Below are 27,166 nucleotides of genomic sequence, written 5' to 3'. Positions count from 1 at the left end.
TCATTAATACTTACGAAATACTTGGTTTTGTAACAATACAGAATGTCACAGTGTGACATCACCAGCTATCAGAATGTGAAGCCTCACAAAATGCAGATATTAAAGGACTCTAACTAGCATTACAGTTATTCCATCACTCCAGTTTAACATAAATTACTACCTACTGAAGATTTCCATTCTACTGGAAAAAAATAAAAAGATACTAAATTTCAGAATTGTTTCCCAGGACTGCAAGCACTTTGAGAAATCTGCATTAAACATTGTATATACTGTATCATAGAAAAGCTATTAACACAAATTCAGAAAAAGTAGAGAAAAGATGTCAGGTTTATCTTCTGATTTGAAACAGAATCAGTCTTTTAAGGCTGTATGCAGTACCGGTAACAAAGCAGAAGCTTCAGAAGACTTGCATTCTGCAGGCTAACCAAAATCGGTATGGGAGCTTCTCTGCTGTATTTCAGGTAAGATGCTCCCATGAAGTAACTGTATGAAGCAATTCCATCAGCCTCTCTTTCTCTTGCTCCAAAATATTTTTAAGAGCATGTCATTCTAATTGAATACAGAGAAGGCACGATCTGCTAGTATGCAGGTATTATGGTAGATAAGAGCATTCTATAAGGAGTGTAATGAACTTACTGTGAGCTTATAATCGGTGCCGAGCATGTACTTCTGCTGTTTTCCAGACACCTCCCTGTTGATATGACTGACAACAAAAAGAGAAGCAGGCAGCCTGATGGATGGGCTGACCAGGACACTGCCCCAGAGTGCTCCATAGAACATTTCTTGGCCCATCAATAAGGAGAGCTTCACAAGCAGACCATCTGTTCTGTAGCGAAATATATTTGACATGAGAAACTAGATTTTTGTTTTATACCATAAAAGGCAACTATACACAGAATTAGTACTGCAATCGACATTATTTATTTAATTTCCTCATCTTTGTATTATCAGTATTGCCCTTTTCCCGTGAAGATGGCCAGCATCTGATGGTATGAAAACAATCAAAAAACACTCAGTCCTTTGTTTCTGTGCATGTTTTGGAAACTTCTCAAGTAATTATCTGCAAACATTAAGCTCTGACCAAATTACCGCAGTAGCCCTGATTGCAAAATACTTATGGTCAGAGGTGTGCAATGCTGAGTTGGAAATAATTTAAGCTGATGCTAGACTCTGAAAGCCAATTTTATCAGTCTGGGAACTGGAAGATATCCTACATATTTGTACTTACAAATCAATTACCTCAATTTATAAGTTGCTGAATGAAAAAAAAACATGAGATAAAATGACACACTGTCAATTATTGCACACAGGACTGGTACGCTGAAATTAGTTTAAAGGCAATCACATTGGAGGTCCTACGACTAAAGACACATTCTCTGCTTTGGCAACTCTGTCAGTACTCCAGTATTTAACTATAATGTAGGAATTAAAACCTCACGTGAGAATTAAAACCTCAAGTGAGAAAAGAGGAAGAAGTCCAGCATAGAAGAGGGACACCGCCCTCCCAATCTGATGTTCTTTTCCATTTCTTGATAAAGTAGCCCTCAAGCCATTTTTAATTTTCCATTTTATGTGTGTGTGGGCAAACTCACGCATATGCATGTGTTTAAGAAGGAAATAATTTCTAGGGTGAAGCATGACCTGAGCTAATACTTCTGCCACTTTCAGGAACAGCAGGGGATGTATTAGTGTTAGTCCTTAATGCTGAAGATTCTGAAAACATTCAGTGGAGAGTCTCTCATGAAGCTGAATTTAAAATTAATCTAACACATCTTCCGACAAGATATCTTGGTCTATCTTTCTTGCCGCAGAATCATTACGATGAGTAAACTAAAGACGGACTTTCTCATGTAATTTTTATATTTCACAAAATAACATTAAATTAATTTTAGCATAAATCTTTCACAGTGAAATATACAGTCAGTTCCTGTCCGTGATCCTGTTTGTTCAAGGCAAAGAGAAAAACAATGCCATCAAGACATGGACAAAAGGTGTAAAACCAGAAGTCAAATCTTGGAAGTTAATCTACAGTTCCCATTAATTCACTACTTCAAATTTAGTCAGTTTCAAAATAAGTTCAGTCTCCCTTAAAAGGCAGGAGATTTAATTTCAAGGGATCCCCTTTCTCCCTCAAGTCCTGAGCAACTAGTGCTGTAGGAAAGAGAAAACTATACGCCATCACTTATAAGCCTGCCTGACAAAAAACACATACTGAAATTCATGTTTCTACAGCAAATGTATGAGCTGTATACTTGTCCATAGATCTGATGTTCTGGAATTGGCAACTGAATGCTACTCACCAAGTTGGGAACACACGCAATCTACTCTTAGCCACTCCAGCAGTTGATATGAACCTTCAATTTAATACTTGTTTTTAAAAAGAGGCATTAGATGTAGAAGTATTTTGCTTATCAACTGTAATCTATGCAGCCTAGCATATCTCACTCTCTTCTTTTTTCTTAAGTGTACACACAGCTATTTAAGATTCAAAAAGGGCAGAGAGAACAGCCAACACATCCAGACTGGTAATACAGAAGGAAGTACATTACGAATGCAACATTTAGTGACCCCTTAAGCAAAGAAACATTTGGGTGAAACCTACAGTGGCTGAGTTCTTATAAGATCTTACAAAACAGTTCTGGTAACTGAAGTAAAACCACTACACAAACGGGTGCTGAGCTGCTCTTCTCAGCACACTTCCTGATCCTGACTTTATCGTACTGAATGCCATTGTCATTACTGCCAGGGGCACCCAAGAGTGAGAGAGATACCTTTTTTCCACAATAGATTTTGTAAGAGTTGTCTCTTGCTCGTGTTTTCAGAACCAGAAGGTTAAGTATCTGGTACAGAAAGACTGGAAAGAATTCAGCTGCTCTCTTGCGTTACAGTATTTAAATAGAATTTATTGACAGAGCAGTGGTTTGGGGAGTCAGGTTAATTATTTAGGAGTTCAGAGGAGCTTTAAGCAATATTTTTTATTCCTTTTTCTCAGCACATCTATTTTTAACCCTGCTTTTCCTCTTCTCTCCTCTTCTCCTGAGATGAAAATAGAAGGGGAAAGGGTTTTTCTACTTTAGCACTATACATTGGAACTTTCAGGGACTCACCATTCTTCCACCCTTAGAAGCTCTTTTATCAAGCCTTCTATATAGAGAGTTAACAGAAATTTCCTGAGAATTCCCTAGGAAAGCAAAATACTGTATATTGCTTTTAAATTAATATTAGTTCTTACCTGTCATAAATTTCTGATCCTTCTTCCAATCCAGGCAGCAGTCCGATTACAAAGGCTTGAAGACCAGGCAGGAGGGACTTTTGGAGAGGAAGAAAGTATTTCTCATACAAACCAAGGAGAACAGGCCTCACCGACATTGCTGCATTTGCCAGCAGAGGAAACAAACCAGAGCTTTTTTTTTAAAAAAAAAAAAAGAAAAAAGAAAAAAAAAGGTAAGGAAAAAAAATAGTTAACTAAATTAGACTGTAAAAGGCATATGCTTTTAAAGAAAAGTTTACCTGTACAAGAATAAATCCTTGGCAAGCCATTTTGTCCCAATAATTTTAAAGATTATTTCATAGGTTTCTAGTGCCTTTAAATGCACTCCACTAGGTAGTGCTGGATGCAAACACTGAGATAATCTTTTACTGATGATCAGCCGTCTTGGTAACAGAGAATACTTCAGGTTACTCTGAAGAGCCTGTGGAAGAAAGGAGATGAGAATAAACAGCTATAATGTAAAAGATGATGTATATGATGACTGCATGTCAAAGGCTTCCTACTAGCACATTGAGAACAACTAAATGCGTTCAAGAGTTTTCCCTCATAAATGCATTTTGTTACACTGAAACAGCAGAATTCTGCAATTTAGTTTTCATATGGAATCAGTCAAGAACAGTCTAGAAAAGTCTGGTCTTACTTTGCTTAGAGGCTGGAAAAGGAAGTCAAAGGACAGGACAGGGACAGTGTACTCTTATCCTATCTCCGGGGGAGGTAAGGAAGTAACAAGAAGAGTATGTCAGCTTTTAAGGACAGGGAATAAAGTAAGAAAGAATTAAATAACGATCTTTCCTTGTAAATTTTCATTTCACGTATAGCCAAAATATAAACAAAAACCTTCCGACAAAAGCAGGCATGATTAAATGGGACAATAACATCTTAGAAGTTATTTGTAATTCTGTGTGGCTATGTTCAGTAAGCTTTATTAACTATACCCACTGTATTGACGCGGACAGGAAATAGTTAACTAAGTATTGCAGACAGGTCAGGTCTCTGGAAAAAACAAACTGTAGCACCTTACTTTGGAAAGATTACTCTTTTCCTTGAACCACACATTCCTTTCAGCAGGTATGAAAGTAGTATTGAAGTATGTCTCTCCAATTCAGAGACAATTAAAAAAAGAAGTTGCAAGTAAACGGCACTTTAGCCTTTGATCACTGTCTGCTAATGCAAACAGATGTTCCACTGCAGATTGACATTTGGGATGTTTTCAGGATTAGGAGAATTCTTGACTCTCCCAAAGGTTAAGTCGTGGTCTTACCCTGCATAATTGTTTTAAACTTGAGGTTCTTCTATCCTGCCTGAAAAAAGGTTTTGAGAAAGCAGCAGATGAGTGAACTAACCCTTGCTCATTTCCAAGAAAAAAACCAAAACAGTTCAGCAATGATCACAGCATTCACTTGAATGCTGAATACTCTCATCAGCAGTAAGAGGAAGAGATAAAACCCATCATCTTTCAAAGGTGCATGTAACTTTATCGTTTAAGACTTTGCAGTCAGTGGGCATGAGAAGCTAGAATCTGTGAGACTACTATTGCGTTATTTTTCCCATTTGCTGTCCTGCCTGAACTGAGAGACCAGCTGTTAGTAAAGAGCTTCTAGTAAATAAAATTTACTCAAGAAGAAAAAGGCTGAGAGTTTGTAACAACAGTAAATAGAAATGTCACACCATTCTGAAATACATACAGTACAGATGCCATTCAGAGCCAATTAATTTCCTTCCTTCCCTCCCCGACTATGAGCACGAGATCTGCATTTTAACAGGTCCTAAAAACTAACATCCAAGAATACAGCAATATGTCACACATGAAACTAAACCAGGTTATATTTGTGGAGTTATCTTTTATAACTTTTTATATCTTTTATATTTGAGAGATTTACTCATATATTACATGAGTAATATTATTTCAATATTAAAGATTGAAATCCTTAATACTTGTAACAACGTTGAAGACTGCTTGAAAGCTGGACTTTGAAACATTCTGTTTATATTGGTTGGTATGTATTTGCCCACACCCTCTGTATATATAAAAGAAGGTAATTAAAAAAAAAATATGCTAATTGTAAATATTTTTCCTCTCAATCTTAAGATTGAACAAATACCATCTTAATATTCTATCAGTTAAAATTTAAATATCAACTAGGTAGAAAATGAAAATACTCACTGTTTATTACACAGAGAATCTGATCCATTACAGAAATAATGCCATCTCATAAAAAATGTCTTGTTTGGCTTATTTAATTTTGTAAGGATGTGAAGTAAATCTCCACCAGCAAATAAGAACTCTCCTTCCCCAAACATCAAAACATTTCGTCAGAAGAGGAAAAAATACTCTAGGTATATTAGGAGTTGAATAGTGGATATTCAGGGATAACTCAGCGTTAAGTATTTCTCCTGGGTAACTCTGAAACCTTCCTATATCCAAATTCCAGCAGGTGAGACTAACTTAGAACAAGACTACATTCGTGTACATGTGCCAACTACACTGCTTCTCCTAAAGAATCAGAAGACATCTCTGTACAGGATGCAAGATTTGAAGACATTTATTATGATCGTCATACGTAAGCTGAAGAGTTTCTCTCCATCGCATCAGAATGATTCCGAGATGAAACTCCCTTCTCAAAAGTACATAATCTTTTTTCCTGACTTGGGTTGAAGAAATACACAGTTGGATACAAACCACAATTCTTCTTGAGTGGGTGTTAACAGTTGCCTCTGATCTTCCAGCAGGTGCAAGGGATTTTAAACCACACTGCAATGTATTACAAGACTGAGGTTGCACCAAGAGCAGAGAGCTGGGTTGGCTGCTACTTTGCTGAAAGGTTCAGATTCTTTACAGCTTCCTTAGAATTGCAGGGCTCAAAGAATTTTAAAAGGGCTGAAAGACATTAATTAGTGGATGGATCTAAAACTGTTCATTGAAATAAGAGTGACATGATAATATACATATTTCCAGATGCCAATTAGTTTCTGTAAGCCGACAGGCAAAGCTAAGAAGCTTGATTTTTAAATATCCTGAGCTCCCACAACTGAAAAAAAGAATCAGTTGTCTGTGAGATCTAGGACTGCTGAAATGCCATTATAATTTCAGTTGTTACAGGTAGTTAAATGTTGTAGTAGCAAGCCTGGTATCATTAGCACTGTATGCAGATGAAGATCCCATCCCAAACCATTGCTTCCACATTCAGAATCCAACACTAATGACCGCAGACGGACAACTCTGCTCACAGGTTTCCACATCTATTATTCACCTATTCTTTTGATTTTTGTGAGCTTAATTTGACTGTCTATTTACATATGAGCTGAAGCCCACCCATGATCTACTTTTCCTCCTTGTCTCCAGCTGCTTTCCACATGAGCAGTTATGGTGGCAGAAGTGTTAAATGTCACCGGAACTGCTAGTAAGGGTTGGCCTGAGAAGCCTGAACTGCCAGCAAGTGCTCCACGCTTAATATATCAACCCAGGGGCTGATTTTCACAGATCAATGAGAAATCAACAATCCCAGAAAACCAGGATGTATTTGACCTACCACTGGCTTTTAAAATAAAGACTTTAATGAGTAAGTCAGGAAAAAATGAGCCATGCAAAGTAATGACTTGTGTCCATGTGCATGTCCAGTTTTCAACTTTTTACAGGTTCTTTTTCTTTATGACTGACTAGAGAATACATTATACATGCTAAACATTTTCTAATGCATAAACATGCTAGGAGTTTCTTTGAATGTGGGCTATAAAGGGTAGAAAGGGAAGACTACCTATTCTTTGTGTATATGTGTGCCTTAAAACAAAACAAACACAGACACACGCACAGAGGAATATATTGCATTTCCACAGTTACTGGTTTAAGTCATTCTGCATAGCTTTATAGCACCACTAGAGACCAGTTACAGCAATTTGCCTAGACATAAAAAAACCCAAGCAAATCAAGTAAATATTTTTATTTACATAACTAGAATTCCAGAAAAAGGCAGCATGTACATCAATTTATAAGATTATCTTCAACTAGGAGATACTATAATTCTTGTTCTAGACAACAGTGGTTGGGAGGAGAGGGGGAGGAGGAGAGGCTGTGATTCCATATTCCACTGATTCGTTGTCCAAGTAAGCAAAAAAAATTGTAAACAAAGCTCCAGCTTCCCTAAAAACAACAGCATGAAGTTCAAAGATGGTTGTGAGGAAACCATAAACTAGGAGCTGGAGTTATATTAAAAAAGGGGAAAAAAAAAAGACGTATAAAATATCCCTAGTCCTGCACATTGCATTTGTGCATCGGGTGTGGTGAAGTTCCATAAAGCAATTAGGAGGCAAAGCTTCCCTTCTCAAAGATATACGGCTTGCCTTCAACAGAAGGCAAGTGGTGCTTGTGTTTGTAATTCGGCCAACAGTTATTATAAAGCCATGGCAGTCAGAGTTCTCATATGAAGCAGCTGGTGTAATTAATGGCTGTGCTCATTAAATCCATATTTCAGAAGAATCCTTCTCTTCTCTCCACTCAAGAACAGACATATTGTAACATTAAGTGTTACTACTGAAAGAAACAACAGTTGTGCAGCTGCAATGATTTTTGTGCTCTTTCCCCTTCCCCTCCAAACAGATCAAGTGTTTGGTTGAGATCATATTCACCTTGAAGTTTTTGAAGCAAGAAAAGCCCACAGGAACAAAAAGTAACATACTTGTTTTCTATTGAAAGTCAAATTAAAAAGAAAATTGCTGTGAAATTGCAGACTAAAGACTAAAAATTAGTATTGTAAGAATTTATAATCTGTGCATTCACACACTTGTGTTATGTCCAAGGATAAAAACCAGTTTGAAAGTGCTCTTTTAGAGCAAATATTGCTATCATTACTGAACAAGTCAACCATGCTGTAAGCATAAAATAAATCCCTCTAGAGCAACTGATTGTTCAAATGTTATAATATTTTGTTTTCATGGTGAACAATAACTATAAATGAACATCTTGCTTAGAAAAGGGACACGGGCCTGCCAGCCAGGCTCAGTGGCAATGGTCACTAGTGAAGGTTATGTGCAAGTTCCATAACACTGGTATCCAAAAAATGTTGACAAATTGTCAAACTAGGTATTTCTGCCAATATGCATGGCAAAATCCTGTCCATTATTCTTGTCAAACAGATGCAGGTTGGGTTTTTTTGGTAGGTTGGTTGGCTTTTTTGTTTGGTTTTTCTTTTGTTGTTATATATATATATATATATATAAACAAACGCGGGAGTTCAAACATTCACTTGCCAAAAACCCTGTGAGATTTTGTGCTCTTCTGTGAATCGGTAAATTTCAGAGACTTTTTTGAAAACGTCCTATCATAGTTTCCTTACAAAAGCGGGCTGTGGAATCCAATATTTACTACTGCTCAGTTTTTCATTTTGCAAACTGTGTCACTTATCTACTGTTTGCCTGCACCCAGAGTTAAAATTTCTGGAAAATATATGCCTATAACCTGGATTAAAAACCCTAATGCAAACTATGCACTTGGATTTTCCTAACTTCATAATACTTTTAGCCTCTTAATTGCCTGAAGTTCCCCCTACATGAATACCTTTATATGCATTTTATATAATATACATATCTGTTTATACACTGAATAGACAGTGACAAGCATTTTGGATATGAAAACAATGATAAAAGCACCCATTTCACTCATGAACCCACATATGCTGAACCACCACCTATTTCTAGGTTTAAAAAAGACAACACCCCTCCCCCTCAGCATTTTTTGCTATCAAAGGATCAAAGTGATTTCTCAGAGTTGTATCCTTTTACAACATCGGAACAAGCTGGCAAAATCTGCAATAGCGCAATCACGTTTTAGTATTAAGACAATTGAGAAGGATTACTGCATTCTGGATGCAGCAATCTGTACTGAACATCTGAAAACCTTAGTTACAAAACAGTGCTTTCCAAACAGTGAACATATGCAGATCTGCAAAAACAATAAAAGCATGTTTCAAAGCTGTATCCAAGAACAGTACTGAGAGAATAACCTACTTCTTGAAGCATGGAGCAGCCCAGGCTGCAACTACTAAATGACTGGTTTATAGTAACTAGAGCTTGAACAGAAGCAAAGCACAGAGAGAGGGAGATATTTACAAGTGGAATATGTAAGTTTAAGGGCAAAGCTGAAGACCATCCATATTTACTACCTAATTCACCTGTTTGCATCTGTCCATTTATATTCTTCTGTAAGTATTTACAAACATTACTTTCCACTGTTTCTCCTTCACCATGATGATGATGCATAACACCCACACTATTCAAATTAAAACCTCAAAAATCTTTCCCTTGCAAACTTGGGGTGTAGTATAAGTTAGCAAATTCTGCCAGCTCTCCATCCTTCGCTCACGTTCACACTTGGTACGGGCAGTTCTGTTCCGAACACTGCAGGGGCGATTCATCTTACCTAACCTCATAAGCCTAGGTCAGCTAAAAAACATGGCAGAACTGCAGTAACTCACCTCAGGCCCTCTATAAAACCAGTGAAGGACACATGCAATTTTAGGACAGCGTTCATCTGACCTACTTTAAATAGCAAGACATGAGTCACAAAACAATTAAAAACAAAACAACCCCTTATTCCTCAAATGTGGTTCAAGGTGAAGCTGTCCACGCTGAAGTCATGTAAAGTTAGATAAGGCTAATCTCCCTTAAGTGACAAAAAATAATATTTCTAGATCTATAAACTGACCCATTTGGCTGACCATTCAGGTTAAAGTCAACTGGTTTCTCTGTTCCTTCCTTGGTTCTACAAGTCACTGTGAAACATCAGTGAGAACCATAGAAGCAACAGAGAAACTGTGAAAAACAACCTTCAGTTTAACCTTGGTAGCTAAGTACTAATAGAAGAAGTAGCAAAGTTGTCTCTTTTCACCAGGAGTAACAGCAGCAAGAGCTCCAAGATCACTTGTTTCAGCCAAGGCCAAAGGGATCTGGATCAGCTCTCTCCATTCTTTTTCCCCCATCTTGAAGTAGCAAGAGCCTGTGCTGCTTTCTCCAGACCTTGTATTGAAAGGGTAATGCCACTGAGCTTCCACAGAAATAAGACAGTATGTGTGCAAAGTATTGTTGAAGCCTGCCTATGGGAGAAAGAGCCTCAGAAAATATTACACCTACATAAGCAAAAACACCCACAATTAAAGTCAACAATACAAAGATCCTTAAGAAACATGTGCTTGAGAGAGATCTTCCATGCTACTCTAGAAGCATGAAAAGTACTTCCAAAACTCCTCGACTTACTCATCCTCTTTTGTCTCTCCCTTTCTTAGCATTTTCACATTTGCTTAGTAATAGGCATCACTGCACACCAGTTACTGACACCCAAGTTCCTGAGTATGACCACGTGCAGTGTTTAAAAACATTTTTATCATTGAGATACTGTTGATTTCCTCCCTCCTACCCATTCTCTCTGTGCTCATTCATTCACCCTCAGAACTGACTGTAGAAGAAATCAGGCTCTTATGTTATAAACAGCTCCACCTCCCCCCAGTGCTAACAGAACTCAACAACAATATTTATGTTTTAGTATGTCAAAGACCAAGTAATCATAGGAGTTAAGAGAATAGCTATTGACATCTTATTTCACAATCTCCCTTTTGGCAGCACATTCCCCTGACATATTATCCTTATTTTCAGATAACAGACAGAAGCAGCTGAACACTGAGGATGATTTGCTCTACCAATTCTTAAGCTCCTAAAATGATTAAGTCCATAAAATACCACAGCAGATGGACTGATTTAACAGTTAAAAGCTTTTTTCCTTGGTTTCTACTATGCTGCTACATATTTTGGCAATTCTGTACCTGAATAAGAGTTTCAGATAATGAGTTAATCAGTTCAGGTGTTCATCTAGGTCAAGATAAAAGATCAAAGCCTACCTCTTGCCACAGGTAAGAAATCTCTCACTCTAATTATTTCTTATTTTCCCTTTTGAGAGAAGCATTCTGAAGGCCTCTAGCTTTCCTTATTGACTCAACAGGAATCATGATGAAACAGCGAAGGCAGAAATGTGTAACTCCTATTGCCAGAGGAATATTCAGCGTCTTTCCTCTGAGGAGGAAAGAACATGGCTGCCCTTAAAAAACTTCAATTTGGCAAATGTTGTCCCAGTTTTCAAGAAGGGTAAGAAGGAAGACCCTGGTAATTACAGGTCTTTCAGTCTCACTTCAGCACCTGGTAAAATTATGGAGAAGGATAGTCTGGGAGCTATTGAAAAACAGTTGAAAGGCAACACAGTCATTGGTCATAGCCAGCACAGGCTCACAAGGGGAAAGTCCTGCTTAACCAACTTAATTTCCTTTTATGACAAGGTCACCCATCTAGTTGACCAAGGGAAGCCAGTAGATGTGGGTTTTTTGGATTTTAGCAAAGCTTTTGATACTGTCTGTCACAGTATCCTTCTGGATAAACTGTCCAGCACACAGCTAGACAAGTCCATAACACGTTGGCTGAACAACTGGCTGATGGGTCGGACTCAAAGAGTTACAGTAAATGGGTTACATCAGGCTGGTGGCCAGTCACCAGTGGGATTCCCCAGGGCTCAATTTTAGGGCCAGTGCTCTTTAATGTTTTTGTAAATGATCTGGATGTAGGAATCGAGTCTACATTAAGTAAGCTTGCCGATGATACTAAACTAGAAGGAGCTGTGGACTCCCTCAAGGGTAGAGAGGCCTTACAGAGAGATCTGGATAGACTAGAGAGCTGGGCAATCACCAACTGTATGACACTTAACAAGACCAAATGCCAGATTCTCCACCTGGGATGGAGTAACCCTGGTTATACGTACAAATTGGGGGATGAGAGGCTGGAGAGCAGCCCTGTGGAAAGAGATCTGGGGGTTTGGGTTGATGGCAAGTTGAATATGAGTCAACAGTGTGTCCTGGCAGCTAGAAAGGCCAACCGTGTCCTGGGGTGCAACAAGCACAGCACTGCTAGCCAATCGAGGGAGGTGATTGGCCCACTCTACACTGCACTGGTGCGGCCTCATCTTGAGTACAGTGTGCAGTTTTGGGCACCTCAATATAAGAAGGACAACAAACTATTAGTGTGTCCAGAGGAGGGTGACCAAGATGGTGAAAGGTCTTGAGGGCAAGGCTTACAAGGAGCGGGTGAGGTCACTTGGTTTGTTCAGCTTGGAGAAGAGAAGGCTGAGGGGTGACCTCATCACAGTCTACATCTTCCTCAAGTGAGGAAGCAGAGGGGGAGGTGCTGATCTCCTCTCTTTGGTGACCAGTGATAGGACATGAGGAAATGGAATGAAGCTGCATCAGGGGAAGTTCAGACTGGACATTAGGAAAAAGTTCTTCATTGAGAGGGTGGTTGGTCACTGCAACAGGCTCCCCAGGCAAGTGGTCACAGCGTCAAGCCCGTCAGAGTTCAAGTAGCATCCAGATGATGCTCTTAGGCATATGGTTTGGTCTTGGGTAGTCCTGCGAGGAGCAGGACTTGATGATTCTTATGGGTCCCTTGCAACTTGAGATATTCTATGATTCTATAATTCTATGGATTCTCCTCCCCTTTGAAGGCTTAGCAACAACAGCAGAGGCATGTAAGGCATATATCGGGTAACAACAGATGTTTCCTTATGAATTCCGCAGGAGTTGCCTCCTCTCACATCTATTTCCTTAATGATTGTAACTACTCTTGCCCCACGTACACTTAGGAAGAGCTTTATGTTAAAAGAGACCACATGGGACACAAACAACACACACCTTATTTCTTGGGCAGGAGGAGAGGACACACTTCCTAGGTGTTTTCCCATAAGTCTTTTTCTTTCTGCATATATTCAGCCTTATTTTCCATGGTCATACAAAAGACACCAGCAGCAGCAAATCAATTATTTCCCCAAATACAAGGGAAGGGCACAGTCAAGTAAAGGTGGTCTTTAAATATAAACTTTGACTCAGAATATATACTAAAACTTGTGACTTCCTGTTCTATCTAAAGACTTTTTTAGCTGCTCTAGAGCAAGTAACCAGCATCCTGAGGGTTTCTTCGATGCAAAAACTAAACTAACTTAGCTGTATAAAGGAAACAAATACCACTTGAAGGAAACCTCTGTTGGTTTTACCAGAATTTCTCACATTTATATAAAAGATACTGACTTAGCTGCTTCCATTACCCTTCCTTTATGAACTATTTTTTTTGAGTGAATTTTCAATTTTGCCAAGTACTGTAAGTTACAGAAAAGTTAATAGCAATACAAAGATAATAAACAAATGAAAAAATTTTCCTGTGACACTGTACCTTATTGAGTTTGCCGAGGGAAGATATAAGATCCGCCCATTCACTTGATGATTCAAAGTTTCTCAAAGCTTTCTCAATCGCTGAAGAATAATTTCTGTATCGGTAGTCACAAAGTAACTCCTGCTCTTCTGGATCCATCTTCAGTTCTCATAGCAGGGTGAAATTTCCTGGTAAACTAAAACATGCACACAGTTACAAAAAGATAACCTGCATTTAAGTTCTGAAGTACCTGAAGTACTGTAAGATAACAATAAATATGTAGAAGCACTGATGGATCACAATAAACAGGTCATCTGATCAAGTTTCAACACAAAGTTAAAAATAATTTAAGAGGCATGACTCCAACTCCCCACTGCCTGTTTTAGAAGTTTTACAGTCACATTTTCCAATTTATGAGACATGTTTTTTCCTTCCATGCACATGGATCTCTCACACAATGACAAAAGAAAGGAATATGAAGTCTCACTATAAACGGTCAAAGCGCTGACAAGGAATTAGGGAGAAGTAAATAGTTTTCATAACTTATCATCCGTGCAGTGTTTTGAAAGGTTACCTGTAGCAGTGGAATGTGAAACATTTAATATTGAAATGCAGCTTTCCAGAGGAATCCCCTTAAAGGGCCTCTCAGCCCACGGCAGAAGGAGCTCTCAGAGCTCTGCATCTCAAGTTGTCAGCAGCAGATGCTGAAGTACAAGACTAAGGTGTTGTGCCAAAGCATCAAAGCATACATCCTAATCTTCCTTTATTTCACCAAAAAGTATCCGTATATTTTTACGGAGGAAAAATAAGTTATCCAGACCTGATTTTCTCATATTCTGCAATGTATTTAGATTAAAAAAAACCAAAACACACCTGTTTTAGAACAATGGGAAACAAGCATGGTTGGATTTTACAGACTGAAAAATCATACCTTCACTCCTATGCCAGCTATGACACTAGTTCTCCTGTTAGCTAATATAAAAATATTCTTCTGGAGAGATGCTTAGGTTTAGGAACGCCAGGTTTAGGTCAATCTGTGCTACATCACTGATACAGAAAAGAAAGCATGGTCCTGTAACAAAACATTTTATAATGTTTCTGAAAGGCATCTGCATTCAGTTTCCTACTGTTAGGACACAAAAATAAACCCAAGTAGTCCTCTATACTCTTTTAAAGCAGGTCATCTCTCACAGCATTAAAAAAAAATATCAACAATTGTGTATCATCTGTTAACTTTAATAAACAACAACAACAACTAGATCAATATAAGATTTTTGGTAGCAAACTCTCAGAAGAAAAATGCTGGATGGACCCAAAAAAGAGAAAGGATTTTAAAGGCAGGTTTAAGCCACCTTTGCACTCCTCTGATAGTAGGATTCAGCCATTGCCAATACAACCACTCTATGTCATCCAACCTACATCCACCTCTATGAAAAGAAAAAAAAAAAAATTATCACACAATGTCATCAGGGTCATGTTTGGTTGATTGGTTGGTTTTGTTTGGTTGGTTTTTTTGCTACAGTAAAGGTTTAATTTTCTGTTTTCACCAGAATGTATGGAGTGCTTCTCACAGCAGAAAGAGTAAAAAAAATCTCACTGCCTTGCAGGGTATAACATTCATCTAGGATACAGTTATCTTTGCTCCAACAAGGATTTAAAAAAAATGTCAACCCTCCCATAAAACCTAACAAAGTGGCAAACTTGCAATATACTGTCAGCAAAAATTAGGAGGAATCTGGTATAGACACTGCCCCTGCCACTCACAGGGCAAGAAATTGAACCCTGTTTCCCTCATCTCATGTAAATACCTTAATCATTGGACTACTGGATTGTATTCACACTCCTTAGAACAAAGCATGAGCTAGGAAGTATCCTAGCAGCTCTCTGCCAAGTCAAGAGTGCTGCCACTTTCATAAACAGGAGATTTGTCTGGATCATTTAGAATCGGGCAGCTGTTTTGCTGACAGAACACATCAAATTTCTTTATTTGTAAGTGCAATATACCTGCATGAATCCACTTAGAGAACAGGAATCAATCAAATTACCAACAGCACTTAGAGAGGTTCTAAATATTCTGTGAAAATCATGTCCTAAAGCATTCTCATAGCATTAAAATCTGGTCTGTTTAAGTAAAATCTAGTTAGATGCTGGGAGTAAAATAGAACATACCTACTCAAGAAAAAAAAAAAACTAATAAAACTTCAACTGGGGGGAAAATTGTCTTGTTCAGGTCTTAAGACACTTTCTTTGGACTCTGCTGTGCAAAGACAGGTGAATGGTGTATTCCCACCCAGAAAAGCAGTGATGGACTTAATGATTTAGTGTGCATTGATGTTCACGTACCTTTGCTGCTAGATGTCAGCAAGGTTTGAAAAAATCCAATAATCTAAATATGGCCAATAGATCATATTTGTGCTTATACACAAAGGCAGGAAGATTGGAGAAAAAAAAAAAAAAAGCTAAACCAAAACAAAAGCACTTGCCAGTGACCTTCAGGCACATCTTCCAAACCCCGGGTCACAAACTTACTTGGTAAATGGAGACGTTAACAGTTACTCATCAACTTTCAGCATTGTCTTAAGACAGGTTAACGAGGCGGGCGCTCTGCCTCCGATCCCGAGGGACGAGGCGCTGCCCCCCGGGGCTGCGGGGCCTCTGCGGGCAACCCGCGCCCCGCCGCCGGCTGCTGACGGCTCCGGAGCCCGCCTGAGCCCCGCGCCAGGCCCGGCCGCAGCGGGAGCGGGGCCCCTCTCAGGGCCCGCCCTGCGGGGACGGGCCGGGGACCCCCCAGGACACCCTCCCCCGGAAGGCGAGGCGAGGCTTGGCGAGGCTCCGCCGCCGCTTCCCTCCAGCCTCACCTGTCAGGCGGGGACCGCCGAGGCTGCGGCGGTGGCGATGACAGGGCGGCCTCCCCGGCCGGGCCGCCAACGGCCCCCCCGGCGGGTCACTCCCCGATGCCGGCGAGTTCCCCACCCGCCCCGCCCCTCCCCTCCCCAAGCAGACCCTCCCGGCCGCGGCGGCGCTCCCGTCCCCGCCGCCCCCGTACCTGGGAAGGGCCCCGCAGACCTCCCGGGCCGCCGGCGGCTGCGGCGGCGGCTGCGGCGGCGGCGACGTGTCCCAGCCCGGCGCGGGACGGGGGGGCGGCACCCCGCAGTCGCTATGGCAACAGGAGGGAGAGGAAAAAAAAAAAAAAACAAACCCTCCCGCTCCGCGAGGGCCGCGCCGCAGCCGGCAGCTGGGGCGATACCACCGAAAACGGCGCGGGAGAGGGCGAAGCTCCTAGAGCGGTGCAGGACGGCTCCGGGTGTCCCCGTCCAGCGGCGGCCGCTCTCGTCTTAACCCGCTGCCGAGCCGCGACGGGAGGCTGCCGATGTCGGTGAGCGCTACAGCTCGGAGCGGGTCGTCCGCGTCCCCCCCGCGGGGAAATGGTACAGCCCGGCGGTCGGGCCCGGGCGCCGAGCGCCCCCTGGCGGCGCGGCGCGGGGCCAGGGCCGGGCGGCTCCGCGCTGCCCCCGCCGCCGTTCCCCGCCGGGCCGCAGCGGAACCGTGGGGCCGGCGCCCCGCCGGCGGGTCGTGCCCGGCCCGCTCCCTTTGCTTGGTGCGTCAGCCTCGGCTGGTCGGGAAACAAGGCGGCGGCTGCGCGGAGCCGCGACCTCGCGTGTCCCCCCCGCGCCGCCGCCCGTCCCTGCGGCGGGGGCCGCTACCTGCTCCTCCAGGCAAAGTAGGGGTCAGCGCCTCCGTTACACTGCAGCCGGTAAAGGCACGTTTAACAGTTTTGCTTCTCTTCCAGCGGGCTTTAGACGTGAAGCACTTTTGACAAATTTTGTAGACACAGCTGTCAGCGGCATTCAGGTGTTACATTTATAAAAGGCTCAAGTCCAATATAAGAAGCCCTCTGGTCTTTACAAAAGGCTTCAAAGAAAATCAATGTGCTGGATTTTTAGTACTCTTATGGCAAAAAAAGAAACTAGCAGAATACCCATGGACAGTAAACTGCATGATCTTGCCGGACAGGGATTTATATACTGTGAAAACATATTATTTAACCTCAGCCTTTTTTTTTTTTTTCTTTTTTTTTTTAACATGCCAGCAGAACATAATCCTGGTAGTTCAAAGTAGCCGAAAAAGTCAAGGAAAAAAACCTGTTCCGTTATTCAAGATGAGAGAATAGAAACTGTGGCTTTTAAGATTATGATGGATACTGTTTCAGCAATGATCTCCAGTAAGTTTTACATTCATACACTCCTTTATTTTCTTGAGACCACCTGCCTTTCCCCTTCCTACCCAGATTTTAGTCATATAATTTGGCATGTTGTTCTTCTAGCAAATAACAGCTATGGTTACTGGCAGCTAATGAGACTGACTGCTTTATGCATGCGCTGGAAGGATGCTGGGAAGGCAGGAAGGCTTCCAGATGTGCTTTCACTCCCCAGTTATGTACACCTCCAAAAGCCGGACCGGGTACCAAAACGCACTGCTGGCCCCGCTTCAGCGTGTGCTACCTCACCGTAACATTTTAGCAGCTGTTGACAAGCTTTCGTACAAGCCCACGCGGCTCTTGCGCCTGCCATCCGTTTGGGAAGTCAGCATCCGCCCGCAGCGCTGAGGGCAGCGTGGGGGCCTGAAAGGCTGGGTCGCCTCAGAGACACGCGTAACACGTGTGGGAAATTTGTGTGACAAAATATTAAAACGTTTTGCAATGATTTACAGCTTTATTACGGATCTGTCACCATTTTAAAAGACGGATCTTCAGAAGCGGGGCAGTACTAGAGCACAGAGTCAATCAGGTGCTAAATTCAGGCGGGGCTTCCTCCCAATGCAATGAACTGACTTGATCATTTGAATATACCATTTGTCCTGAGGTATACATGGCAGGAGATGTATTCAGTACCATGGGCATCCATACGGCTTATCTTTTTAAACTGCAATGCCATCAATTTAAGTTTCAATTTTGAAATTTTAGGTTTTTGTAACTTTCAAGGTAACGTAGCTTAGTTCTTGGAAATGAAGGTCAGCGCTTCTGATAACATGCCCGACTGAGCAAAGAACTTGTATTTTTGATGATGTCCTTAACACATGACATTTATGTCCTAAAATAGAGCATGTTACTGAGGATATTTTAAAATTAGTTTCTGAGGGTTTGCTGCCTCTTTAGAAGTTCTTTTTCTCGCAAATTTGTGTTCTTTCACTGCACCAGTTGTATGTGGGTGCCTGACTACGTTCATTTCATCCTGATTTCCACCTAACTTTTGAACCCTTTTGCCATTTCTACCACAAGAGAGAGGTCTTCTACAATTTCAGAGAACCAGGCAGTCAGGTGGAGGAGAGATGCTCCCAGGCTGCTGCTGAGGAAAGGGCTGCGGGGTCGGGTCAGCTGCCGGCGGGCACCAGAGCGTCTCCTGATGGAGAAGCCACCAAAGTCCTCAGCCTGCTGGGAAGCTTTGATCAGAACATGCACCAAAACCGACCAACCTCCAGACCAATCCACTGCCTCTGCTCTTGTGCTTACAAATCTGCTGGTTGGTCAACCATTTGAAAAGTAACTCCGAATGCTGTTTTTTGTATCAGAGGTTATGCTAATTCAAAGCATGCCTACCATACTAACTATTCGAGACTTCTTTTCAGGAAAAGGCTATAGATCAGTTTGTTATATGCACCATGGCAGCACTGCCCATGCTAAATCCTGGCCCTTGGGATGGAATCAAGGAATAGATTTACTGATGTAACCACTTCCGGAGACACCCAGACTGCATTTCAATCTAATGAACTTTCACGTTAACTTCCACGTGACATTGACATAAATCCGTTTGGTTCGTACTGGAAAAGTCTACTCCAATCGTATATCACTTGTCAGTTATTTATTTATTTTTAGAAATATCCCTCGCAATTTAAAATATGAAATTTCTACCACAAAACTACATAGCATTTCTATTATTTAGCAAGGGAAGTTGAACAAGTGCTTGCTTTCAGTATTTCACCTCCCTAGCAGAATCTAAAACAATACATTCACAAATAAAACACCAACAGAGCCACTACTGCCATATGTCCTCTAAATACTGTATAACTCCAACCAAACAAAACAGACAATGCCCATCAGATCACGGTGTCTGAGTATGTGGGGATGTACCCGAAGAGAGACAGGGTAGGTTTTTAAGAGTGCTGAGTAACTGCAACCCTAGATCAGTGAGCAGGGTCCAAAGACAAGACAACAATCCAAACTGGGAAGCGTGAAATTGGGTGTTGTTCATTCAGATGTAAGTCCTATGAATAGCTAACCTTGCGAAGAGGTCTATAGATGATGAAAACTGGCCCCCAAGACCAGAACTTTGTCCAGTACCAAAATGAAGTCTTTGCAGAACAAAAATGAAAACTGAAGAATTTCCATTGTAAAACATCATTATGGTTCCTTCTCTTTCTTCATTATTTGAGATTAAAAAGCTAAAAGCATTCCTATACTAACATGAGACCGGAGTTTGAATTATAATTCTGCATTTAAGTGTTTTAAGTAATACTGGGCAGCATATAAAATCTACATTTTCTTGACACATTTTTAGGCTGAGAGGAACGCCACAGCATTCAAAGTCAGGACACTGCCTACAGGTTGGGTTATACTACTGTAAGAGATGGGTTCAATTAAAATTATTTACGGACATAAATGAATTCTCAAGAGTTCTTGTCATCTTCATTATTTATATAGGAAAACACTTAAATGGAAAATTTAGGGAAACAACATGTTAAGCTAGGTATATTTGCTTCATGTTTTTAGGTAAACTGACCTCAAACTTTCTAAGCATATCTGCGCTGCAGTTTTGAAAACAAAAGCACTGGAGAAAACAGCATTGGAACCACAACGGATACAAAAGTCTGGCCCACACTATAGTTACCAGCACTGCAGGGGATCCAGGTAGAAATGACCTGATTGTAATCCCCTTTAGATTCAAAGAGGTTTAGAGCAAACCAGTCTCCTTACTGATTGCCCCCATACCTTCAGATCACTGGCTTTCCAAAGCAAAGCTCTGCCCAACAGCCGGCCTACTACAGCCTTTGAAAATGATGGCTGCATTGTCAACCAGCACACTGGGATGTCTGTAGCTTCTCCTTCAGAAAGTCCCAGAGGCCTCACACACTGTTTATATCCAGCTGATGTGGCAGCAGGCACAGCTTCCACGCCCAAAGCTTTGCCACTGCTGCCTGACTGCATCCTGCACAATTCCTTTATTGTCCCATGCCACCACAGCTACCGCCCTGCCAGGCATTTTCTTTGGCTAATAAATTCCAAAGTAAAAATAGTAGTGACATGTTGTAAAAAGAAAAACAGTAAATCACATGTAAAAGTTTCATACAGTACAACAAGTCATTATTACTTCATCCCTTTCCTAACCCTTAAACTTTACACAATAACCGCTCAGCAAGTACACCAGAATCTGAAAGTAACAAAATACTTCAGACACAACGGACATGGGAGAGAAGCAGAGAGGCAGCTTAAAAAAAAAAAAAAGAAATTTTGGTTAAAACAATGCAAGCCCTGTCCAAAGATCAGCCTGCCACACATGCTGTACAGCCTGTCCTCTGATCCTGCTCGCAGCAAACAGCCCTCCCCTGGCAGTCTGCCCCGCGCGGTCCCAGCTCCGTCCCAGGACACCGTCCTCCTGCAGTGTCACCAGAGGATGCGCTTCTCCTGCATAAGCTCCTTCCTGACTCCAACTGGTCCTGCAAACAGCCAATATTTTCTGCCTCTTGTTTCCACCTCCTACAGCTGAGGTTGTATCCACACAGCTGATTTTCCTTCCTCGAATACCACACCACAGCTGCGAAGGTTGTGAAAAGATCTGTCCTCTGTTCTTTCTGTTCATACCAGAAGAAACTGTCTGTATTACAATCAATTTCACCATGAGAAATGACATTTCTGAAGATGACTATTTAGCCATCATCCTCCACTTTGCTTCCTTACCTTGAAACAGGGTAAGTAGGTTTAACAAAGAACAAGCACTGTGAAAGGGCTTAATGTAAGAATTAGAAATACATCTTTTGTAAAACTTTCAAACATCATTTGTTTGGCTTGAAAGTAAAAAAAAAAACGCAGATCCTGAGTTAGACTTAAGAAGGAGCTTTATAGAGCATAGGGGATACTTAGAAATTAGTTTGTATTTAACAATGGATACTATCCAGTTACGGTAAATGGACCTAGGACTCTTACAGTCTGGTCTTTGCACAAACCCTAAGAAAGCTGGGTCAAGGTTTGTTTGAAAAGTTTGTACAAGCCAACCAGAAGGGCACGCAACTTTTGAAACTTAATGACTCAAGCAGCATTTCAAGTATGAAGAACTAAGTATGATTCTCCACTGTTGGATTACATCTCTTAATGTTTTGCACAAAATTATTACTGAATCAGAACAGCCATGTTTTAGTTTGCTGAGATACCATTAACATGACTAGAAGAGCATACACAAACAGTGGTTCTTTCTGTTGCACATCAGAATCATAGTCAAGTTACTGTATTAAGCGGATGGCTTTTAGAGCTATCGTACTGTAGCCAGTCTGTTGGTAGTACATAAAATGCATTAAAAACTTTATACAGGGGTTTTGTAACTGATCTGTTGCCCTGAAACTACAGGCCTCAGATTTTTTTCTTCATTGAGAATAGATTAATATGATAAGTTTTGGGGCAGCACTCATCCTGCTCTTCAATGAGCTCTGGGGCATGACTCATTTGGCAATTCTTCCATCTTCATAAAAACAATAGCTACTCTATCCTTAAAAGACCAACTAATAATCACACCTTTGTTCTGTGCTGATAAGTGATTACCAAAACCACACATATTATTTATGTCCAACGCCTTTTGATCCAAGGCTTCCCTGAACACAAACTGTACCAGGGGAAGCCAATGTAAAACCCAGTTGGCTAAGCCACTTTAGCATTGTCTTGCTGACTGCTGATTAAGAATTAACATGTGCCTTGCTGATTTGTCATTACTAACGACAGGTTTATAGGCAATTGTTTCCAGCTCCTTCAGCTTCTCACAGCACGAGGAAGAGGGCAGCAGCCTCCCCCTAGAGAGCACATGGCTGTGCTCACCTTGCCCTGCAGGGAAGACGGGGCAGGGCCCCTGACCAAACCCCACCTCGCTCCAGCCCCCTGCCGCCAGCTGCCCTGCCCTACCCCTAGGCTGCCTCTGCCACCACATGGCTCCAGCTCCACAGCTTGAAGTGCCACAGCAACCTTTCAAGATGAAGCCCTTGAAATGCAATAACCAACATTTAAAATGAGAAAACAAATTTGGTGCTCTCCATGTCAGTGCTTCCTCTACTTGTGATTTTGCTTGGATAACTTGTTGGGTTACCATGATAACTATGTATTTCAGTCCTATCCTGTAATAGTATTGTAACATTTACAGTTCATTTTCTCTACTACACGGAGAGCACTTAATTCAGGTTTTTAATAAGGAAACTCCTGGCTGTGCAATAAATGAACTGGAAGTACCGAGGAATAGTTTCCTGTATCAGTTCTGTAGTTTATTTTCTCTTTACATAGTCCAAACATCACACATTCCAGCTACAAACTTAGCTGCAGAAAATGAAAGTGTATTTTCAAACATAAATTTTTAGTATCAGAATAAGCCAGTTGGATGAATACCAATCAGTAAGTAATCATTTATTGACATACATATTAATAAAGCCAACTGATTAAGTTCTGTTAATGGTATGTCACTGCTATTTTTATTTTCACCCAATTCCACTTTGTACTGATAATAAGGAATCTCTATACAGCAGTGATTCTCTTCTGGTCTTATTAGCCTCCCCTCAAACTGGTCAGACCTTAGATCTCAGAACAACCCCCTCCCCCTTTAAGAAACCCTGCACAACCTCAAGAAGCAACTATGGTCCCTAGGAAGATCTATTGTGCTGGGAAAGCATAAGGCATCTGCTTCCTCATCCCAACTCCATGTCCAAGATCTGTCTTGGGGGAGTGGGAGAAGGGCTGGCAATGATTTAATTAAGAGTAAATTCAGGTAAACAAGGTCAGGCACCTCTACATTAGGGCAACACCAAATTAGCCTGTATCATCTAGGCTGGAACACCCACAAATCAGATTTTGGGCTACACAGTCAATGCTGTGAGGAGGCTAATGGAGACTGTTGGGAAGTGTGCCCTAGTGTAGACTTAATCCCAGAGGACTACCTTAACTGTAACCCTCATTGTAATGATAAAGGACCCTGCTGCTGCTGTGGACAGGATGAGACTGCTCTGGGTAAATGCCCTACCAGGGCACTGGCTAATCCACAGTCATATTACCACATACATAAAGCTCACCAGGTTCGAACAGTTTTGTTACTCAGAAACTGGCCATGAGGACCATCAGCATCAGAAGGCAAAAGGGCCAAATAAACTGGGGTCTCAGCCCCTTCATCTGGCGATTTAGTGGCTTTAGGACCTGCCATGTCTGTTCTTACCCATCCAGGACAGCAGGCATTGAGAAGGATGTGGTCACCTTTTCTCTTCTCATTTAACATCCGGGCTTGAATCCTGGACAAGACTGTGACACCAATTTTGGATACCCCATAGGCAGTATTTGGCCAACCCTCTTTCTCATGCACACTTTTCTTGGTATCTTCCACAAATTTGGTCATGAGTTCCACTAACTCATCCTCAGTGATTGTGTCACTGCGAAACTTTTCCTGTAGTTCTCGGCTGCAGCCTCCCAGAGCTGAGCTACTTACCATACTAGAGACATTCACCACTCTACCTGGTAAAAGAGAATAAAGACTCATTACTTTTACATACATTAAACAAGCCCAGACATGGAAGTGGACTTGCTCTACAGTTATATATTCACTACTTAGGTGAACACCTGTAAAATATTTTGTGTGGGCTATTTTGCAGAGCTTCTGGAAGATCGAAGTTAACTCAATGTCAAGCATTTCTAGGGAATTCCATTACAGAGGGTAATTCAAGGTGTGAACCTGCAAAAGCTCTCTATCAAACTTCAGGTATCCTTCCAGCAAATAGCCTGTTACAATCTGTAGGCACATTCATAGTAGCAAGAAGCCTTCTCAGTAATGGTAGCCAGACTTTACTCTCCAAATTCTGGCTGAAAATGTTCTTACTTCTGCAACAGCTTGAGTAATGTGCCATGAGAATGTACCTCAAAAGCCAGAATAATACAGAATTCAACAACAGCAATCTAGTTCTTAATGCAGCAAGGCCATCTGCTGTTTACAGAATACCCGAAGATTTACAAATCCCAGCGTGCAAAACTGCAGTGAGCTATTTATCTCCCAGCACTTCAGTACAGAGGAGCAAGTCAGCTGAATCAGTAAGTCACTCATCTTCCCCAAAATTATGTTACGCTGTTTCCCTCTTTCTTGCTAGTTCACAGCCATTCCGGTGATGAACTAGGGAATGAATATGAGGATTCAGATCTTAAAAGCTACAGAAATTAATCCTATCTGTTAATGACTCTGTTAACACATTTGACCTTCACCCTTAGTACAAGAGGAATAAATTGCAATTTTGGCACTGTTTACTCTCTCCCCTACCAGCCCTCCAAATTCATTTACTCTATCCTTTCCTTCCTCCCTAGAGACTAACAGTTCCCAAGTTCTTTCTCATCTACTCGACTTCTTTTTCTCTTAAAAACCTAGATGTATTTAAATATTGGTATAGACAACATTTCATTCATAGCAGCAAGCACTTATCCAAATGCCCGTGAAAATATCTAGTGGTCACAAGTCTTGAAAAGAATTGTATTTAAAAAAAAACCTTAGGTTTTGTGTGGGTATTGGATCCAAATACCCTCCTTTCATATCATCTGTGATATGTCAGTAGCATTCTAGGGCACTTCCAGTGCTCCCAGGTTTCAAGAACAGGAGCATTCTGTGCAGGACAGTCATCCAATGAGTACAGATTATTTGCATGTTACTAACACCTCTATATTATCGATGCATCTATCTTCTTTGACACTGGTCCATTCTATTTACCATTTTTGGTAAAGCATTTTCTTCCAGTCCCTCCTAACATCACCAAATCACAGTAACTTAATGTACATCTTCAAGTGCCATTTATGACTATGTCACTAGACACTTGGAAATACAGCAAAGGCTGGGATCTAGATAGAGACAGACCAACAGCCTGTTGAGAAGGTTTCTTCAGCAGTAGCAAGAACAGGCATGCCACATCAAACTCAGCTGAAACACTGTTTTTAGGTACTTCCTTATCCTAGTTGTATCATCAAAAGGTCCTTTCTGAAGCATTTACGTAGGCAGATATTATGGACAGAATATGGATAAGTTCTTCATGTTTTCTTGAGGGCACCATGAGAATTCCACCTCAGTCCATAACAGAAGAATGCGACCGGCTTGAAAGTAGATGTAAACATACACAGCAGAGACATTTTGGGTGTCGTGAAAGGCCATCTGTTCTCTTGCCTATGGTACATCAAGGTGCACTCCTCTTGCTATGGGGCAGTGTGCTTCTGAGACAGGACAGGATTGTCCCATTTAATGAGGACCAAAATTCATATAAAACTATTTCTCTACTTGTTATGTTACACTTACCATAAGGCTTCACAAGAGGCAACAATTCTGTGCAAACGTTCCTGGTTCCAAAAAAGTTTGTCTTCAGTGTAACCTCTGCTTGGACCGCAAATGGAGTTGTGTCACGAACTTATTTCATAAGAGGTGGTAGCAAGGGAGGGGAAAAAAAAAAAAAAATATATATATATAAAAAAAAAAATCAGAATTGTACTACTGTTTGAAAGGAAGTTACCAAACTACCAAGACCCAAAAGTTTATCTTAGTTCCTTCTTTTTTTTTGATAATTAGGAAACAGGCATATGATCAATTAAAATACATGGGGGGGGGGGGGGGGGAAAGCAACATCACTAACACTCACATTCTTATTAATGAAAAGATCCAGTTCTGCAATATTATATTAATAATGAGCTTATTACGTTTCCACCTCTTCTTAGATTTGTCCCAGGAGAGTCAGTTGTATCACTCTGCAGAGTCATTTGCCAGCCCACAGGCCATTTGTCTTTCCGCCTTTCCATGGAAGAGACAAGGAAAGACTGCTCTCACAGGGTGTGCTGCCCAACCTCCCTGTACTTACTTACACCCAGTACTCGGTCTGGGCTGCCACCACCACAAGCAAGTAAACTTTGAGGTGCCCTCTCCTCTTAAATGCATAGCGCAGCACTTTGCTACCATCCTGACATACCAAGGGAGGGGAGGGGACAGAGGGGAAATCAGAGGGGAAGATCCACTGAAGATACAAAAGTTAGACTACCACCCTGGTACTAACATCCAACAACATGGCAGATGACCGCTTCTATATCCTGCCTCTTATGTTGTCATGTCTTGGGTTCTTAGCTGGGACTTGAAGTTAGAGCAGTGCCAAATGGCAACAAACAGCGTAAAAGCTTCTATAAAGACTGCAGGGGTAAGACTTGGTGCAGTCTGCAAAAACAAACAAACAAGAAAAACCCAACTAACCCCCAAACTGATAAATATTTGTGTCATAAATCACCCCCAGAACTGACAGGTCTGTGCTAACACAAGCAAAAGAGTGGGAATTAGCAGCTAGGACAGGGAGCTGATTTAGGTAAGCATAAGCAGACCATGGAAACTGCACTGTAAGGGTATGACTTCATCAGACGTAATTAACAGC

At 41.3% G+C, this 27,166-nt stretch overlaps 2 protein-coding genes across 17 annotated transcripts in view; both read right to left on the bottom strand.

Moving 5' to 3' along the window:
* DOP1B (DOP1 leucine zipper like protein B) overlaps positions 1–24,076 on the bottom strand; it is a 63,100-nt gene extending 39,024 nt beyond the window's left edge. For 8 of the 12 annotated variants that reach the window (XR_015704983.1, XM_087758572.1, XM_087758579.1 and 5 more), the window contains exons 1-5: positions 16,548–17,607; positions 13,523–13,697; positions 3,511–3,692; positions 3,233–3,403; positions 637–826 (exon numbers count right to left, since the gene is read on the bottom strand). Coding sequence is in view for 11 of the 12 variants with exons in the window: in XM_087758572.1 (XP_087614698.1) it covers positions 637–826; positions 3,233–3,403; positions 3,511–3,692; positions 13,523–13,660 (681 nt within the window). In the remaining variant the exon portion in view is untranslated. Of the gene's footprint in view, positions 1–636; positions 827–3,232; positions 3,404–3,510; positions 3,693–13,522; positions 13,698–14,432; positions 14,452–16,030; positions 16,050–16,359; positions 16,379–16,547; positions 17,608–23,952 lie in introns of those variants that run through there. The other 4 variants (XM_087758573.1, XM_087758576.1, XM_087758575.1 and 1 more) reach the window with 4 other exon arrangements.
* LOC104020135 (carbonyl reductase [NADPH] 1) overlaps positions 13,586–27,166 on the bottom strand; it is a 17,478-nt gene continuing 3,897 nt past the window's right edge. Inside the window, exons 3-5 of one of the 5 annotated variants that reach the window (XM_087758593.1) lie at positions 26,056–26,163; positions 23,953–24,245; positions 13,586–13,697 (exon numbers count right to left, since the gene is read on the bottom strand). In XM_087758593.1, the coding sequence (XP_087614719.1) occupies positions 13,629–13,697; positions 23,953–24,245; positions 26,056–26,163 (470 nt within the window). In that variant the 3' untranslated portion in view covers positions 13,586–13,628. Of the gene's footprint in view, positions 13,698–18,593; positions 18,933–22,989; positions 24,246–26,055; positions 26,164–27,166 lie in introns of those variants that run through there. The other 4 variants (XM_009473512.2, XM_087758590.1, XM_087758591.1 and 1 more) reach the window with 4 other exon arrangements.

The sequence above is a fragment of the Nipponia nippon genome, unplaced genomic scaffold, assembly GCF_047370975.1.
Source record: "Nipponia nippon isolate SJK-2023a ecotype South Korea unplaced genomic scaffold, ASM4737097v1 scaffold_2, whole genome shotgun sequence".
Taxonomy (NCBI): Eukaryota; Metazoa; Chordata; class Aves; order Pelecaniformes; family Threskiornithidae; genus Nipponia; species Nipponia nippon.
The sequence above is the reverse complement of the archived record's forward strand: the minus strand, read 5'-3'. Positions and strand labels throughout refer to the sequence as shown.